This window comes from Cylas formicarius, unplaced genomic scaffold (genome assembly GCF_029955315.1).
Source record: "Cylas formicarius isolate icCylForm1 unplaced genomic scaffold, icCylForm1.1 PGA_scaffold_9__14_contigs__length_23061073, whole genome shotgun sequence".
Lineage (NCBI taxonomy): Eukaryota > Metazoa > Arthropoda > Insecta > Coleoptera > Brentidae > Cylas > Cylas formicarius.
This window is the reverse complement of record NW_026844365.1, coordinates 5,148,449-5,167,509: the sequence shown is the minus strand read 5'-3', so window position 1 is coordinate 5,167,509 and position 19,061 is coordinate 5,148,449. Positions and strand designations below refer to the sequence as shown.

Below are 19,061 nucleotides of genomic sequence, written 5' to 3'. Positions count from 1 at the left end.
TCTGGTAAAGAATTAAACTTATTTTCGAGTGTATACCTAAAATATTTTAACTTACCTCTTTGATGGAAGCAAAAGTGTCAAATAGATTAAGTAAAAAATTGTTTAAACCCATCATTTACTGAGTTCCTTATCGACATTGTTTAAATTTCGAAACTTAATTGTGCCAGTCACACTTCTGGGATATAGAGCAACAAATAGGTCAGAAAATGATAAGATTTTCCTACATCCCTAGTACCTGAATCACGCCTATACAATATCCAACAAAGTAGCTCTATTTATGGTAACTCCAAATAAATAAATTTTACATTTTAAGCGGGTATAAGCCAGATGCATACTTAACCAGTAACATAGACCCCGATATGGTCCCTGTAGTTATTTTGAAATGTTGCATTGGCTGACCAGAAGGTTAAACCAAGCCGCCGGTAACGTCCGCTACCGGTAGTCGATTCAGTTTAAATGGTTTTTTAATACATTGCGATGCTCGTTGCAGTACCTGCCGTGTTGCTAACATTAAGTCGTTGTAAGTATGCTAGGGTTTAGTGCATTACCTAATTATGCCAAATGCCAATAAATTTTATTAAATTATCAAAAACAATATTTTTGTGGGAGATTTGTTCAAAAATGAAGTTTGCAGACGACAGGATATCTGTACCAGGTGGATGATTTCAAAACTTTTAGAAATATAAAACACAAGCAAGGCAAGAGTTATTATATTTTGATACATTGTAATTTTGAATTTTGTGTCAACAGGAAGGTCTGAAAATAATGATATTGAGGCAAAGGTAAGTTACTAAAATGTCAGGGTGTTCAAATTCCGGAGTTTCTAAGGAAAAAAGGTTACTATTATTTCGAATAAACCCTTATCGAGATATTTGGATTTTATTAATTTCAATTAAATCGCTTAATTAAAAATGAGTTGATTGACACTAGCGTTGAGTTTTAACTTGTTTTCAAAACGAAATGAAAATAACTTCAAGTGGATAATATCCCTAAGCATGTTAATATTGAAATAACAAAAATATTCTTACACCATAGAGAAGTAAGGCATATTTGGCTCAATATCGTAATTTTCATTGTATTCCTTTGTTTTTTAATGGGAACGAATTGCATTATTTATATTAGAAACCAATTTTTTTCATATGGGAATGAGCATTATAGAAATCTCACTATTTTTTCTTGCTGTAAGTTTGGAAACGAATGTCAAACGTTAGTTTTGTGCCATAGTAATGTTGACAGTTATAGCTATTTTAATAGAGAGTGAACTTTTCTAGTAGAACGTCTATAGTCTATAGCCGATATATCAGCTCTCTAATAATTAACGGCCGTCTCATTTAAAATATCAAAGTTAATGCTACTTTCTCGAAGAAGCGACAACGTCGCAGCGTTAAAAGACCAAATTTGCACTTTCTGCAAGACTCGATTTTACCACCAAATACAAACCTGTAACAATAATTACTAATACACCGTATACAACAATTATAAACAAATATATATGCATTGATGATATTGTTGATATATATTTGTTATTGCTAATTAAACACAAGGCCAAAAAATATTAAATTTAAAAATATTCGGCACCGATATATCCACCAAATAATTATTTTTAATAGCTTTCTATAATCTTTTTTGCACGTGCTTTTTATATAATTAAGCAGTATATTAGGTATAATTAGAAAATTGACGTGGAATAACGTTTGTTTTTGTTACGCAAATCACGCTTGATTGGGGTTTTTGGGCATGCTTTTTGTTTTAATCGTTGGAAATTCCACCTATAATTATTAAAGTAAACTTGATTGTGCTAATGACGGCTAAATCATACATCATCATAATCGTTTGTCGGTTTGGGCGATTTTGTTTTTTTTTATGTATTTAGAGAATTACTGGATATACAAATTTATAATAATAGAGAATGAGGCAAGTTACTTCCTCAACTATTACATCATTGTAAAATCACAATAATTCTAAATACTACCACATTGTCCCAGATTTCACTTTGACATTTTAATCTCCATAAAAAGCACAAATTACATCACTATTTTAACAAAAAATTTATATTTCAAGAGAACAGTTTTAATCGTTGTTATAATTGTTAAAATGCAGTAGAGCGACGTGACATCAGTGCCAGATGAAACAGATACAATACCTCCGAAAATTCTCAAAATAAGAGGAACTGACGATAAAAGCCTAGTAGGGCACCAAGGCTCTTATTACACTTTGTATTACGAGAGATTTTTCCATCGTTTTTATCCAATCTCATATAATATTTTGCGAAATCCTGTTTGTAGTAATATTTAAATCGGCTATAAATCAGCTATAAATACTAAAAAGGTTTTAATAATAATGACCATGACAAAAAAATATACAGCTTAAAAATAACTTTATTGTTAAAATACCGTGTGTCCAATATTATAGAAATTCTATTTTTGTGCGTACCTTTACCGAACTTGTAAATATATTTTACTTCTGTATATCCATAAAAGCACCGCGCTGGCTAGTTAGTCGAAAAGAGAAACCGAGAAATAAAGACGTTAGATGGTTAGTCGTGTGTATAGTCAAAAGTGATGTATAAAAGTATAAGTGAATTCAAAAAACTTTCGTCTATAAGGTTTTTTTGCTATTTTTACAGGTTCTAAAATCACATCTGGGGTTTTTAAAGCAGAGTCTTTGATTCCATATCCTCTCTTGATATTTCTGTAAGACATGGCATCTGAAAACCAAAATCATTTGGTCCAAATCCTACCGAGAAGTGCTTTTTGCTAAAAAAATCCTGTTGCAGCAGTTAATCGCCATACATGTTTGACTAGCTCCGTTTTCGGTAACCAAAGCCTAACTATGCACAGGCCCAACTCTTAGCATGATCCATAAATTTAAACGCATCTCCTGGAGAGCATACATACAGGTTGTCAGTTGTTTTTATAGTAACATTGCTGTCTGATATTTAGATATTATTCAAGAAATCCAGTCCAATTTCTTCAAACGTTTCCTAATGTTACCTAAATCTTCTTCTTCCGCTCTCCCACGACTTTCTGGTAAATTTACTTACAATGGGCACCAATAGGCTCCTAATTCTGTGTTTCTGTCTCCAAATACAAAAACACTATGGACATCCAAATTGTTGCCTGAATTGGAAATGAGTGATCTCTGACATAAGTTGCTGAATTTATGAGAATCGCCAAGTCCATTGTTTCTAGACTGTTAACAAGAGTTAGACAAACTGGAAGTTATAATAGAAGGACGTGCCAGGTGCACCAAATCTGTAGATGACCGCTACTTACGATTGCTGACTTTGCGTACACGTCATGTGACAGCCAGGTACCTGCAAACTGCTCTCTCCAGAGTCCATAATGTTGAGATTTCTTAGGGGAATTTGCCATAAGAGCTAGAATGTCTGTTACTGCTCCCTTGTTAACCAGAGTACATTTAGGGTTCTCCAGGGGACATGTTAATTGGGACATTAACGACTGAGCTGATATTCTTTTTACGGGAAGGCATTTGTTTTCAAGGCCACAAAGAGTTAATACTAGGGGATCTGTAACAGTTGATTGGTATTAAAATTTTAAATTGGCCAGCAGTTTGTCCAAACCTCAACCCAATCGAACGTGTTTGGGACTACCCAGGAAGGCGCATACGAAATATTGTTCGAGACAACAACGATGAATAGAAAAATTACTTGAAGCACATAAGAGCATTGATAAGGAGCCTTCCACAGAGAATGAGGTTATGGTATTAGAGTCAGAGGTGGCAATACCAGATACTGAATTGCTAAAATTAACTTTATTTCGTTCATTCCTAAGTTCAATCCCTTCCCATTTTAAAACAGGTTTAACTATTAACAATGAAAATATTTAGGCATATGCTGAACTTTGCAATGTATGTAACCTACAAAAAAAACGAAACTCTACTGCATGTACTGTTTACATGTCCTCTTTATAATGAGGTTAGAACAAACCTTCTTACGGATGTGGAGGTTTTTGTGGAACAAATGGATAATTTAACACCTAGAGGCGTGGTGTATATCTGCGCAGGGTTAATTTCCTTCCATTCCAAAACTTAGATAGTTTCTAATGGGTTTTCTGGAAAATGTTTCCCAAATGAACCTATTAGAAGTAACTGTAGCTTACTGCAGGAATTCGCTTTTAGAGATTCCTTGTTATAGGAATAATTTTATTTTCCTTAAACAAGTTTTGTATTTAAGTCCTTTTGATATTTATTTCGTCCTCAGATTGCGGGCGTCATCCCATATATATTTCTAACTATATACAAGTCTAATACTGTAATGCATTGTCGATACACTGTTGCGACATCTAATGTGTCATTCAATCCGACGGACTGCCTGTACACCAATTATTTTGCACTCACAGTCGATAATGTCCGATAAATGAAACTAAACAATTATGAAGTGCGTCGTTTATCATTATGCAATATTAAAGCTCTTGGCAGTTTTATTTGAAAATTATAGAAACTGGCGGCACAGTTCCAACGGTGCAGTTTAAATTCAAGTTCAAATTGTCGGGAGAGAAGTGTTTTATGAAACGTAAGTGTTTCATCTCGTGCGTTCTATTTTTGTTTCCAAAACTCAAGTTCACGACGACCTGATACCGCCTCAATAAAACTTTATAATGACCTGTTGCATATTGTAAGGTCAGGTTGCTAGAAACCGTAGACAGTACTCATTTTGGATAAGGCGCATTCAAAAGAAATATTCCCGCCGTGTTAAAGTCATTTTCGAAAAACTTCAATTGGTTTTTCATTTTATCTATTGACGCAATTTGTAGTTATCATTAAGTGATAATTAATCCCATTTTAATGACATAGCCTCGCAATTATTTCTCTTGAACAAAACATTATTTCTATTAAAATTAAGTACTTAAAGTGCACCCAGAGTCCCATAAACGTGTTGGGACGTCACGATACATTAAATGTCAGCCTGTGGGAACTGCTTAACTATCCTACTCCCTTTTATCTATGGATTCTATGATATTGCTGTGTATGGTGTTGTGGTCTAAGATGTCTAAGATGTAATGACAATTTCAATTATGACCGAATATGGAAAGAAAGAAGGCACGAAAAAAAAAAAGGAAAAAAAAATAGAAAATTATTTTAAAAAGTTTTGAAGCTAAGGATTGATCGTGACTTCGCAGTATTTCTAAAATATTAATCTACTAATAAATATTTCTAGCAAATAAAAAATTTTGATGCAAATGTATTTTGTAAAAAATTAAAAAACCGCACTTAGTATTTATGAGAAAAGTTCGTCATTTTTGTAAGCACCATATACCATATCGCAGTAAATTGCACATTTAGAGAATGCACGTGAGAATTTTGGTTAGTTTTGCAAAACTATCAAGAATTATAATGTTTGTTGGTGTAAATCACATCTAAAATAAATGAATATTTATAAAAATTAAGGCCCTTACTCGCTGTACGAAAACTGATAAGTTGCATTGAATCCCAGTAATAAAAGGCTTAAAACATAAAAAATCTGTTACTCATGATATTTGCTGATTATTGCTGATTTAGAAAAAAAACGATAAATGTTCGGCTGTTGTATTATATGGAAACGCGTTCGTTGCTTTCAAATAATCAGAAGGGGTTTAGAAAGGGTTTTAGAGCAATTTATCAGGCTTTTGTCCATATACTTCAGTCACACTTAAACAAAAAGTTTACTCTCGTCACTTTTATTTAACGTCGCAAAAGATGTTGATGTTGATGTGTGGTAATGCATCTAATGCAATTGTTATATTTTCCATTATTAGTTTTTTCTTCCTTTGAAATTTATGGTGAATAAAGACGTTGATAATAAAATAATAATAATAAGGATCTTCAGCAGGGTTCTATTTTGGGCGCTCTATGGTACAACATGTAAGCAATTGAACTCTGTATTAAATATAAATAGTTAATATACTGTATTGTATGTAGATGATACAAAGCTACCAGTCACTAACATTTAATGGCATAGATATTAATACAACAGAGTTGTCATGGATGTACTGGATTCTTTTATGTTTGTGTTTAAAAACACCGTTCCATTGGTCCATGTTTTTTTTTTTGTTTTTTTAATTGTCACAATTATCGACGAAGAAAAAATTACCCACAATTGGGATTTTAATTTTATTTTAAAAACGTGTTAAATTCGAATTCGATAAAACTAATTCACTCCGACTTGTGAGATGATAAAAATGGGTTCCTACATTTTTTCGAATGAACGATCAAACCATTTTCCAACTGTTGGTATCATAAATATATAGCGACCCTATTTTGCGTCATATTTGTTTATTGCTTTGGCCCAATGCAAGTTTAGCGTTATCGGTAGCAAGCAAATATATTGAACTGAAGCGATTGGCAGGTTAGTAAATAACTTAGTGATGATGTAATGAGTGACCGATAATTTATGTTGATATACTGCCTCCAAGATAAGAATGCACGTCAGAACTTTAGAATATTTCAGTTGCCAAAGCTGCTTTTATTGCACAGATGCTGTAGCGTGTTTACTTCAATTATGCTTAAAAAAGTATATACAGAATGCAAAAAAGCCTATTTTGCATATTCAACCATTTAATTTGAACTAGAGTTCCCAATGAATGGGGCAAATTTTGTAATTGTTGTCCCGTTTATGACGTTCCTTTTAAAACAGGTTTAAAAATTAACAATAAAATTGTTTAGGCATATGCTGAACTTTGCAATGTATGTAACCTAAAAAAAAACGAAACTCTACTGCATGTACTGTTTCCGTGTCCTCTTTATAATGAGGTTAGAACAAACCTTCTTAAGGACGTGGAGTTTTTGTTGAACAAATGGATAATCTTTCACCTAGGGGCAAGGTGTATATCTATTCAGGATTGATTTCCTTCCGTTCCAAAACATAGATAGTTTCTCACGGGTTTTCTGGAAAATGAAAATAAACACAAATGTTGTAATTTTTGTACTCTGTATGTACGGGTTGCCCCGTTTATTACAAGATATATCTGAATTTGCAAGAAATGTAAAAAAAGAATGAAAGACAAAAGTTGTTTGAATTCATTAACGGTTTTCGAATATTACAGATTTACCGAGCATATACCCTTATGCCTATTATCTCAATATTTTCGAACAACTAAGAACTTTTTTATTTTAAATAAAATATCCTTTATATTAAGGTCCTTTGAATTCCGTTGAAGTTTCTATACCATATTAAAGATATAATATTCCTTTACTTAAAAATTTTTAAAATTTTTTTAAAAATTTGGGGTCAATTTTGTTATAGATGGGGATCAATCAACTTTAGTGGTTTGTGTTGATATTTTAAAAATAAATAAATACAGTGCGGTCAAAAAGAAATATTATTATTATTATTATTGCATTTATAATTTTGGAAAAAACGTATTTAAGACAACGCCCGCTGGTGTCAAATGTATATTATTATTGTTTATAACGTATAACATAGAATATAGAAGTAGCTCGTTTAACTTGATATAACATTCAAATAATAACGTACGTTCTCGTTCAATTTATTTTAGTTGATGGGACAGAATAGTATAGAATAGAATAGAAACGACTTTTATTTTCAACTCTTCGAAATACAGCACAGCCGTTTTCTTATTGTAATTATTGTAATTTTAATAAACAAACATGTCTCATTTATTGTTAATGAATACACCATAATTTAAATTGGCCAAGATATTATTTGCTAAGGACATTCTAAATTCTATTTGAATGGCAAATAAGATCTCTCGAAGCAATTTGTGCAAAAACCAAGCTAAATGAAATTGCATATTATTCATAAATTCAACGGGTAACATGTTGAATATTTTTTTAGATAGTGAATAATATAGTTTTTAGATTTTTTTGCGCAAATCCAATCTCGGATTTTATATAAAATTGATTAATTGATAATATAAAATTATAAAATAAATCTATGCTAAAATAAAACCTATTTTTATGCAGCATCACCTTCAAGACATATTTTTGAGTGACAATCAATTCAATATGTTTCAATAATTTTCTTGTTTTATTAGAGATGTATTCAATAGGCTCATGCATCTTAAATTTGAATCAATAGTTATTTGTGTTGTGTGAAAGCTATGAACAGTTATTTCGCTAATAATAAGGTCATTCGCTTTTGTTGCTGAGAAGCCAAGATAGTTTGGCTTCTACCAACTTTTGATATGTTTTATAGTATCTTCGGCCTTTACTTTCATCTGAGCTCACTTTTATTCACTAATGACCATGGCGGTGTCACCTGGAAAACAGACTACGTCTCCCTGTTTATGGGATATATAAGCTAAGTAATTACATAAAAAACCGGAATTGAATTGCCGCACGCAGAGCTTGTATAGTACACCTTTCTGCCGCTAGGTTGTGGATAGTACAACTTATTGCGAGTTCAACGCCACCTTCGTTTTAAATTTAACTTGTTTTGTTCACTTGCAGTGCCATTTTTTGTTATTTCGTTTTATTCGATGGCAAGTTTAAAGGAACAACGTGCAGCTGTGAAATTTTGTTTTCTGCTCGGTAAAAGTGCTGCTGAAACTGTTTCAATGTTAAAAACAGCTTATAAAGACGATGCGATGGGAAAAACTCAAGTGTACCAGTGGTTTGTTCGCTTCAAAAATGGCGACAAGTCAACGAATCGACGAAAATATTGAAAAGATTCGAGAGTTTGTGCTCACAGACCGTCGACAGACAATTGACCAATTATCACAGATTAGTGGGTTGTCTTGGAGCACGGTTCATCGAATTTTAACCGAAGATTTGGGAATGAAAAGAGTTGCTGCCATGTTTGTTCCTCCTGTTCTGACTGACATGCAAAAAGAACATCGAGTTGAAACATGTCGTGCTTTGAATCAACAGCTTGAAACGGATCCAGATTTTCTTTCAAAGATCATTACTGGTGACGAGTCATGGTGCTATGGTTACGATCCAGAAACGAAGCAACAGTCCAGCCAATGGCAGATGTCACTGTCACCGTCCAAAAAAATGTCGTTAGGTCAAAACAAACGTCCAAACGATGCTGATTTGTTTTTTCGACCTCAACGGCGTAGTTCATGCAGAGTTCGTTCCACCAGGAAAGACCGTTAATCAAGCTTTTTATCTGGAAGTTTTAAGAAGATTGCGCAACAATATTCGACAAAAAAGACCCGATTTGTGGCGGACAGGGGACTGGTTCTTTCACCACGATAATGCACCTGCACACACAGCCATTTCTGTTAAGCAGTTTTTGGCTAAAAATGGCATGGTACCTCTGCCCCATGCACCTTACTCGCCTGATCTCGCTCCGTGTGACTTCTTCATATTTCCACGTATGAAAAGGGACATGAAAGGACAGCGATTTGATAACATTGAAGAGGTCAAGAAAAAAACGAGGGATGAGCTGTCCGCTATAGCCAAAGATGAATATAAAAAATGTTTCGAACCGCTGGGACAAATGTATCAGTTGTAAAGGAGAGTATTTTGAAGGGGATAAAGTCGTTCTGCCACGCTAGAGGAGATTAAAAGGGCAATAAACCAATTAAAGAATAACAAGGCCCCGGGTGAGGACTCCATTACGGCGGAATGCATAAAATATGGAGGGGAACATCTAGATACTGCCATACTAGAGCTGTTGAAAAACATATGGAAAACAGAAGCCCTACCAAAGGAGTGGAATGAGGGTACCATCGTCCCCATTCATAAGAAAGGAGACCGGATGGCCTGTAAAAACTATAGAGGAATAACCCTGCTAAATATAACATACAAGGTTCTGTCAAATGTACTAAGAGGACGCATATCCCCATACGCAGAAGACAACTTAGGGGACTACCAATGCGGGTTTCGACCCAAGAGATCAACAACAGATCAAATATTCACCATAGAGAAAAGCTGGGAGTTTAACAGAGAGGTTCACCAACTGTTTGTAGATTTCCGCCAAGCATATGATAGCATCACCAGGGAAAGTGTCTGGCAAGCGTTGGAAGGCATAGGGGTACCAAAAAAGATCATAAGGCTAACCAAGATATGCATAGAAAACTCTAAAGCCAAAGTTAGGGTAGAAAAGAACAACACCGAGGCATTCTCCATTAACAATGGCCTAAAACAGGGCGATGGACTTTCACCATTGCTTTTCAACATAGTGCTGGACATGGCCATCAAAGAAGCGAATATTGGCTTGGAAATATTTACAAATAAGGGCCCAGAAATGATTTTGGCATATGCCGATGACATTGATACGGTAGGAAGCAGTACGATTAAAACAAAAGAAATGTTCATGAACATAGAGAAGGAGACCAAGAAGGTAGGACTCATGATCAACGAGGACAAGACCAAATATATGTGGGCCGGACGGAGAGCAGGAAGGGGCAGAATAGGACAGAACATAACCATGGACACCCACAATTTTGAATGCGTAACCCAATTTCAGTACCTAGGAGCAGTTATAACTTCGGATAACGATATCACTAGCGAAATAAAAGCAAGAATACAAAAGGGCAATAAATGTTTTTTCGCCTTGCAGAACCTGTTTAAGTCTCGACTGATATCTAGGAACTCAAAACTACGGATATATTCGGCAGTAATCAAGCCAATCGTAATGTATGGCTGGGAAACATGGACAATGACAAAGCAGAACGAACTAGTGTTAAGACGCTTTGAACGAAGGATGTTGCGGAAAATCTTTGGACCAACAATAGATGAGAGAACGGGTCAATATCGAATAAGAACGAATGCGGAGCTTAACGACATGTACAAAAGACCGAGTTTAGTAAACGAAATAAAAGCACAAAGGCTCAGGTGGGCTGGACACGTGCAGAGATCGCCGAAGGAACGTCTTGTAAAGAGGATATGGGAAGAAAACCCAGCAGGAAAGAGACCCTTAGGAAGACCAAGGCTCAGATGGAGGGACAATATCGAAGAGGATGTAAAAATCTTGGGAGTACGGAACTGGAAGGAGGTTGTGTTGGACAGGGACAGATGGAGACGAGTCGTAGATGCAGCTAAGACCCACGAAGGGTTGTGACGCTACGGAAGAAGAAGAAGAAAGTCGTTCTGTGATTTTCAAAACAATATATAGTTTATAAAAAATGATTCTGGTTTTTATTGGGTACCCGCTCGCAGGTATATAAATGTTGATTTTTTTTTATCTCCAGATTTATAGACTGGCATGACAAGTGCTTTTTTAAAACATTCTGGATATTTTACGGTCTTAAAGATTCAATTTACCTCCTCAAATTTAATATTTAGCAGTCATTTTTTGCTTGCTATTTTGGCACCTACTTCGCCGAAATATTTACTAAAAGTTTTTATTCGTGACACTGCTTATCAATTGCACACAATGTCGTTTCTAGCGAATTCTTCTCCATTTGTTGCTTGTTTTATCAGTTTCAGTGTTTTTTTTGGGGTCATTTTTATATAAGTGAAACATTTGTTAATTAGTAATTATTTTTCGTTTTCCTTGTGAAAGCACCCGGGCGATCCTTAAAGTTTTCATATATTTGTGCATCGACTTCACATATACATGCATGTATTTATCCAAGGTTTTAGACCCCTGCTTTTTATTAACTTTTTTTCAGTGGACATCTTATGCTTTTTCTTTTTGCTTTTTATTGTGATTGTAATTAAAGAGAGAACACATGAATGATTAATGAACTATTTTAAAGATTTGGCTCGTAAATCTAAGGTTGCTATGGGATGGAGTCGTATCCTTCTTCCGATATCTAAAAATTTTAACATTTCAACTCATATAATAAGGCAAACATCGCGGTTTTCCTTTTCCACCCAACATCTGCGTAAAGGTATCGACTTAAAATAAAACAAAGCTGGGCATCATCTTAATTTACGATCGGTAGAGCGTCCAACGCCTCTTCTTCTTCCTTAACTGTGTATCGTCAACCATATTTGTATATCACTTGCTCCGCTGATGATATCCATGAATAGCTAGGGTCCCAAAATTGACCTTTGGGGAGGAAATGGATCGAATCCCAAGGAAAATTGCTATGTTTCTAACAATTTCTCCTGACCTCTTGCAGCCTAAAATCATTGTTAGAGGAATATCCGCTACAATATTTTCAAATAGGACGTAGAATAAGTACCTACGTACTCCAAAATTGTATTACGCATTTGCTTATCAGATTTTAATTAGTTATCCGCAGTTTCCAACTAGTACGTGTTATTATTTTAGTCGTTCGGCATCGATTTCACTCACTGAAAAAATGCCTTGCGAGGTGGAAGCCATCGAACAATTCGAAGACTTGATCTCGGACCACATTGGTCCTGACGAGCAGATGGTCGATTACAAACTGACCAACCTGACAGCGCCAGGAGAAAACTACGGCTCGATCATGCTGAAAATCGATGTGGTCTTGAAAAACAACAAGACAGGACAAGAACGCCTTTTGGATTTGGTCGGCAAGATGATTCCTCGACTAGAAGTTATGCAGAATATTTTCAACGTCCAAGGTATGATAAAATTAACAGCAATTTTATTCAGAACCCCATGATAAATGGTCAAAACTGTAATAATGCTATTAACGTCCAGGGTCTCAGTTCATATATGTCCAGACAATTTCTTAACTGCCTAAATACTTCTTAAATGCGTGTGTCAAAGTCAGCAAAAAACATAATTTTCGCATTCACATAGTTTAAAAATTTAGAAATAATGAGTATGCGCAGACAAATCCCAATCACTTTGTAAAGCTTTAAATACAATTAAATTCGTTTTTTATTATTTTTAAATGAATTTATATCATACGCTCTTACAAACAGATAGTCAAAGCACATTTTACTGATTATTCTTTCAAGCAAGTCATAGGTAATGAATTTAACAGGTATTTTATAGACAGTGTAAACATATTTTGAGTGGCATCCCAGGCTGTGAATGATATCACTGATAATATACCAACTGATGGAGAAATAGATCAGTTTAATACCATAACTATCTAGGTTCTAAAAAAAATAATAAGAGAATTAAAAAATGTGACTGGTGATGAGTGTGGTATCTCAAAGAGTGTATTGATTGATGCCTGTGCAGTTGTTGGAAATCGATTGTCGGAGGCATGGAAGACGTCAATGGTGATCCCTGCACAGAAAGTTCCCAACACCAATCTATGTCAAGAATTTAGGCCAATTAATACCGTTCCAGTTTATGAGAAGGTTTTTGAGGTTGTGATGAAACAGCAGCTGCAAAGTTATTGTGAGGTAAACAATATTTTAGTGCCTAACCAGTCGGGCTTTCGCTCCAAACAGGACTTGGAGGATGGTAAATTTGTGTTGGCTGTATTTTTGGATTTTAAGCGTGCTTCCGAAACAATAAGTAGAACTAGACTGTTAAGAAAATTGTACAAAATAGGTATTTAACAGATAGGCTATCTGATTGCATAACTGTAGAACACGGTGTTCCTCAGGGGACAGTTTTGGGACCATTGTTGCTTCTTATGTATTATGACACTATGATTTTTATTGTGGGTGAAAATGTGGATGAAATGCAAAGAAAAATGAATGCTGATCCGAAGAAGGCTTCTGAATGGCTGTGCAATAATAACCTTTGTATAAACACGGACAAGTCAAAATTTTGTATTTTTATCTGGGTGTTGTATTGGACTCAAATTTGAAGTTTCATACACATGCCGAATACATAATGAATAATTTTTCTAAAAAGATTAATTCTAACTAACCAAATCTTATTGATGTCTTTTTTTTCTATCCGAAACAACATCAAGCAGCAGTCCCAGATTCCTAGAAACAGTCGAACACACGTAGTTTGATTTTTTCCTCCATATTTAATTCCCCAAAGACTAAATGTTTTTAGTAACCTTCAAAAACGAAATCGCCTTTTACCTGGAGCTGATTCCGGCCGTTCAGCTATTTTTGGAAGAAAACAACATACTCGACAAGGTGAGTTACGCTGCGCAATCTTACGGAGGGAGAATAAGTCTGGATCCTAGCAGCGAGAAAGTCGACGAGAACGCGATAATTCTGTTGCAAAATCTTAAGGTTTTAGGTGAGAAACGTTACAGTATTGACTCGCTTAATCGCCATTTTTAAAATATCAATTTCAGGATACACCACTTGCGATAGACGGAAAGGGTTCGACTTGAAATCGACTAGGATCATCCTGAAGAATTTGGCCAAATTCAACGCTTACCCGTTAGCACTGAAACTAAAAAAGCCCAAGGAGTTCGAGACGAAGGTCAAACCCAATCTGGTGGACTATTACCTCACGGATAATTTTTATGAGTTCACCGTGAGGCAATTTGCGAAAATGATCAAAACGGAGCAGGATATTGATGAGGTTTGTCGCGCCCATTTTTTTTTCTTTATATATAACTTTACTTCTCTTAGGTATCCTGATATTAATCTGCCTTTGTTGTTTGGGCTTTTACTTCATTCTTTAGGTTTCTATCACTTGTTACTTTCGAAAACTGATGAAATCGAATTTTTCCTCCTATGGAATCGCCGTTGGTACAGAAATGATCACCGTTGAAAAAAAAATTTTCTCCTTTTTAACACTACACGAGGCACATAAGCTTATAAGAAATGGCCCTAATGCGACGCCGGTATCCATATTTTTTTCGCGATTTTCCACTGTTTTTTGGACATTGCTATGAAACACGACTTCATATTTGGCACATATATGCAGCTTTGCCCCGTGAAGTAACCTGTTGAAAATGAGGGGGCTGGGGGGCCAGCAGACGCCGCAGGGGCCGCATAGTTTCAGAACCGCACTCATCAGGCTAATGCCTGGATAATTTTGAACGTCGGTTTTTTCCCCCTTTTGGAAAATCGGTATCAGAATACTCTCTTTCCATTCCTCCATATTTTATTATGCGATGCCTGGTGCTTTTCTGTCATTTGTTGTATTTTGCCCAGGGGGGAAATCCTGAGTTTCCTTCATGTTTTCATCCTCGTGGTTTATTCGCAGAAAATTAATTACAGAAAAAGACTGAAGGCGATCCAAAAAAAAAAACAAGGATGTTTGCAAATTTATATATCTAGATATAAAAGCTAAATTCTTTTATACTAACATTAGATTGTGTATGAACAAAGAAGAGATAGAAAAAAAGAGAAAATAAAAATGTGTATTAGCAATTAATACATAACCCACTGCACTACCCATCATCCAGGAAGTACCGTTTGTTTTTTTTTTTAAGAATTGACATTCGAACATTTAAATTGTCTATGGACGCTGCAGTATAGTATGTAAAGGTAAAGTGAGGTATAGTGAGGAGGAGAAGTTGCATTTACATACGTAGGTTCTCAATTTAATACAATACTACAAAACATAAAAAATATGACTATTTGGTTTATAATTTTTGTCTTTACGGTACGTCGCTCGAGATAATTATCTAAGAAAATCAATCTGAATATCGCTATTTCTATACACGATGATGTCATGTTTCATTACGACGTTCTGCATGGCTTCAGAAAACAAATTTCTCAAAAACCATGTACTCTATTAGAAAAACTCATGGACCAGGAAACGAGCGCTTTTTTAGATTATAGTAAAAACTGTATTTGAAATTAGTTCTTTTTTTTTATTATAGCAGAAGAGTTTATTTGTTGTATGATTTGCTATGCTGTAATAGTGGTAATTAGTATGACACGTTCAGTTAAATATATTTTTATTTGTTAAGAACATGTTACTTACCTACTACTTATAACAAAAAAATAACAATATGACCACCACACATACACGAAAACGTTTGTGTAAGATTTCCGATACACCTTGGAAGTTCTGGTTGCCCATTTAGGGCTTCAACTTCTTTTCGTATTCTGTTTTATATTTCCAGAATTGTTGCCGGCCTTCTTCTATATATTCTCGATTGTAGGAATCCTCATAAAAACGTGTCAAAGTGAGTAAAATCTACACCGTTATGAGACCCGAATTTACACCGTTTTTTCCTATCTAGACATCCACTATTTTATAACACTATAAGTGTTATAAAATGATTTTTTTTCTAGGAATTACTCAATGGGACCAGTAGCCTGAGTTTAGTTACAATTTAAAAATTCCCACAAAACGTACAATTTTTCTACTTGTCAAAATGCCATTTTAATATATAATGACAGTAAACTACGCCGGTTTCCATGACAACAGCTATCATGGCAAATTTGATTTTTGAAACAATGGTTTTTGACTTGCAATGAAAATGCAGTCGATTGACACATTCCAAATATGACAGACAAAACTTTTATTTTATGTTTTCGATTGTAGAGTTTGCAGTTGCAGGTTTAGGAAAAATGCTTCAACTTTGGTAATTTAAACTTCATCGTAGGATCAATATTAACAAAGTTATCCATTTGGTAATGTATAATGCTTAGTGGCGCTTCCGAAATAGAGATGGCGCTGAGATGCAATGCAAACCGCAACAGCGCTAATATTGAATTTTACTTTCCAGAATACTAAAGAGCGGGCCGTCGAGATCATAAGGAGAAAAGCTCTCAAAGTGACACACGAACCATGGGCCACAGTGACGCACAACGATCTATGGGTGAACAATCTCATGGTGAAGTTCACGAACGACGAACCGGTCGACGCCATACTGGTAGATTTTCAAGTATGCGAATACAAGTCACCCCTCAGGGATCTCTTATTTTTCCTGTTTTCGAGGTAACGCGTAATAATTATTACAACGTCATCTCAAACGAGCGGAAGGTGTCTAAAATAGTTTTTAAAATGGCCAATTCCTATTATTAACAAGGCATAAGGGAAGCGTACCAAAATCTCCATAAATTGTCTTTGATCTGAGTATCGAATGTTCGCGATATGAAGCTCTGTGGTACATTTATGTTTTGGTGCATGCGCCTTCCTTAAAATTATTAAATATTTGTGCAAAACAAAATCCGGTGGCTCTCATTGAATAACCCGTTATTTGCCCTTGAGCTTGTGCTTATTTTTTCGGCATTTCCAACCTCACAAATGTTAATTTTGCTAACGGCCACTTCACTATTTCAGCGTCACGTTAGAAGTCCTTCGCGAACACTTGGACGAACTCATCGACCTCTACTACGAAGAATTCGCGAACGTCCTGAAACTGTTCAAACTTAACACGGACGAATTTTCCAGGAAAAACTTTGACCAGCAGGTGAAACTGGCAGCCAACGAAAGCGAATTCTACCACGTGATTTACATGTTACCGCCCATTCTATTCGACGGTAAATTGGCGGATATGTCTGAAATCGGCGATAAAGTTTTCAACGCAGAACTGGAACCGACCGACTTGCACAAAAAGCGGTTCTCGTTTACGGTAAAAGAGTTTGCCAGACGAGGGTGGATATAAAATGAAACAACTAACTTTTCGTGGTGAAATTTCTATGAACTGCGAAACCACCTAAAACAGAATCCTTTTGTTATATGCATATATTTATAATTAAAGTATGTCACATAAATAGAATTTGGCCTTTTTCTGGAATTTTAGGGGATTAAAATGTTGTGGGCAACTAACCGTTCAAATGTTAAATTGCTATTACATTTTTTTCTTTTTCCAAAGCATCATGACAGAAATGGGGTGAAAAGACTAACATACAAAAAGTTTTTTTGTCTTCAGGTGGCTGAAATTGAGATTGGATGACTTAAAATTTCTAAAAACTAGGCTTTTCAATTTTTTTTATGCAATTTTCATCTATTTTACTTTAGAAATAAACGCCCGAAAGGATTTTACTGCGTTAAGGATGAGAAACAAATTGCAAATTCTCCGTTCCACGGTACTGACGCATATAAAGTTCTTTGCACTATTTGATGAACTCCATGTTTGTAAATAGTACTCAGATGACGTATTTTTAACATGATTCGCTAGACGTTTCATAAATCTCAAGGTAGATGGCGCTCGAGTTATACAAATTCAGTGTTAACTTAAAACATTAACCAAAAGTGTCAATTTTTTTAAATTTGATCATAGAAATAAGATTTTGAGGTAATTAGTTTGTCATTTATTATGACAAAAAAAAAGATTTTGTAGAAAAATTTTAGAAACCATGGGGTCTTTCTGAATGACAAATTATATTATATAAAAAAAAATGATCAAATATGTCCATGATCTACACTAATATTTGAGGATTTTCTGTTATATAGGATAGGATATATTTTTCTTCGGCCTAACCTTTCTTGTATTCATTTTATCGACGAGACCTCTGGCGAAAAAAGTATTACTATATTTTGCAAGTAAAATTAGGAATAGTCAATTTCGCTAGATTGAAGGCATGTAAAAATATCGTCCAGCTTTAATTTTGCACTCTAAATACGGTAAAAAAGGATTCCTTCATAAGATGTTGCTGTTGCATCATTTTTCACAAACTACACACCACAAAAGATTACAACAGAGCAGCTAATGCAGATAGAATGAGTTGGTCAAAGGTACCAACTGGAGAATAAATTCGGGAATTAGGGCTAACAGTTTAAGAATTGTACAAAGTTTTAATACATTATTCGGTATGAATCCAAGCTTCTGAAATAACACAAACAAATATCAAACTGATCATAGCAGTTTTCAAGCGTCACACAGCTGCACTTAACAACAAAAAGTCGTTAAATGATCCACACAAGACAATTAAATTCGCAAAGCGGTGACATCGACGGTATAAACAAAGCATCTGAAATCTCAGCCCTAGCGACATCTAGGTAAAAAAATGGGAACTTAAAAAATCGAGTTTTGAAGTTTTAAAATTTATGTTTACATGTCCTTTCTATCTCTGAAGCTCTTTTCTATACTTATACTGAAGTTTTAAGAAAAAAGGTGCTTATGGGATTTTTAACCGTCTGGATTTTGATGTCAAAAAGCTTACAATATGTTGTGATTCATGCCGTGGACAAAATAAAAATTTCCAGGTGTTTAGAATGTCACATTATATTGTTCATTTTGTTCAAAGACAACACAATCAAAATGGTTTTTCCTGTTCGCGGACATTCGTATCTAGAATGTGGACCTTCATCTTTACTGCCATTTTTTTTTGGTATTGGTAAGTTTCTTTTTTATACTTTTGTATTAACAATTTATATATTTTTTGTATATTCTGTTAAACGAGTATTCTAGTCAAAGTTAGCAATAATTACATTCCAAAATCCTATTTTTGTTTACCATGTCCTAGAGTAGTCTCATCCTTTCCCCCCTGTACCC

General features: G+C 34.9%; 1 protein-coding gene across 2 annotated transcripts; it reads left to right on the top strand.

Annotated features, from left to right (window-relative positions):
- Window positions 1–399: 399 nt before the first annotated feature.
- LOC132707363 (uncharacterized) lies at window positions 400–17,327 on the top strand. Of its 2 annotated transcripts, none has more exons than XM_060679193.1 (6): window positions 400–520; window positions 12,131–12,408; window positions 13,757–13,948; window positions 14,007–14,239; window positions 16,347–16,558; window positions 16,904–17,327. In XM_060679193.1, the coding sequence occupies exons 2-6, from the start codon at window positions 12,162–12,164 to the stop codon at window positions 17,226–17,228; spliced, it is 1,209 nt and encodes a 402-aa protein (XP_060535176.1). In that variant the 5' UTR covers window positions 400–520; window positions 12,131–12,161; the 3' UTR covers window positions 17,229–17,327. The 2 variants fall into 2 exon arrangements, with proteins under 2 accessions (XP_060535176.1, XP_060535175.1); XM_060679192.1 differs by lacking the exon at window positions 400–520 and adding an exon at window positions 4,385–4,534.
- Window positions 17,328–19,061: the final 1,734 nt, after the last annotated feature.

Coding starts and splice junctions, on each gene's coding strand:
- LOC132707363 (XM_060679193.1), top strand. CDS start 12,162: ATGCCTTGCGAGGTGGAAGCCATCGAACAATTCGAAGACTTGATCTCG. Junction 12,409..13,756: donor GAATATTTTCAACGTCCAAG/GTATGATAAAAT, acceptor AAATGTTTTTAG/TAACCTTCAAAAACGAAATC. Junction 14,240..16,346: donor CGGAGCAGGATATTGATGAG/GTTTGTCGCGCC, acceptor TTTACTTTCCAG/AATACTAAAGAGCGGGCCGT.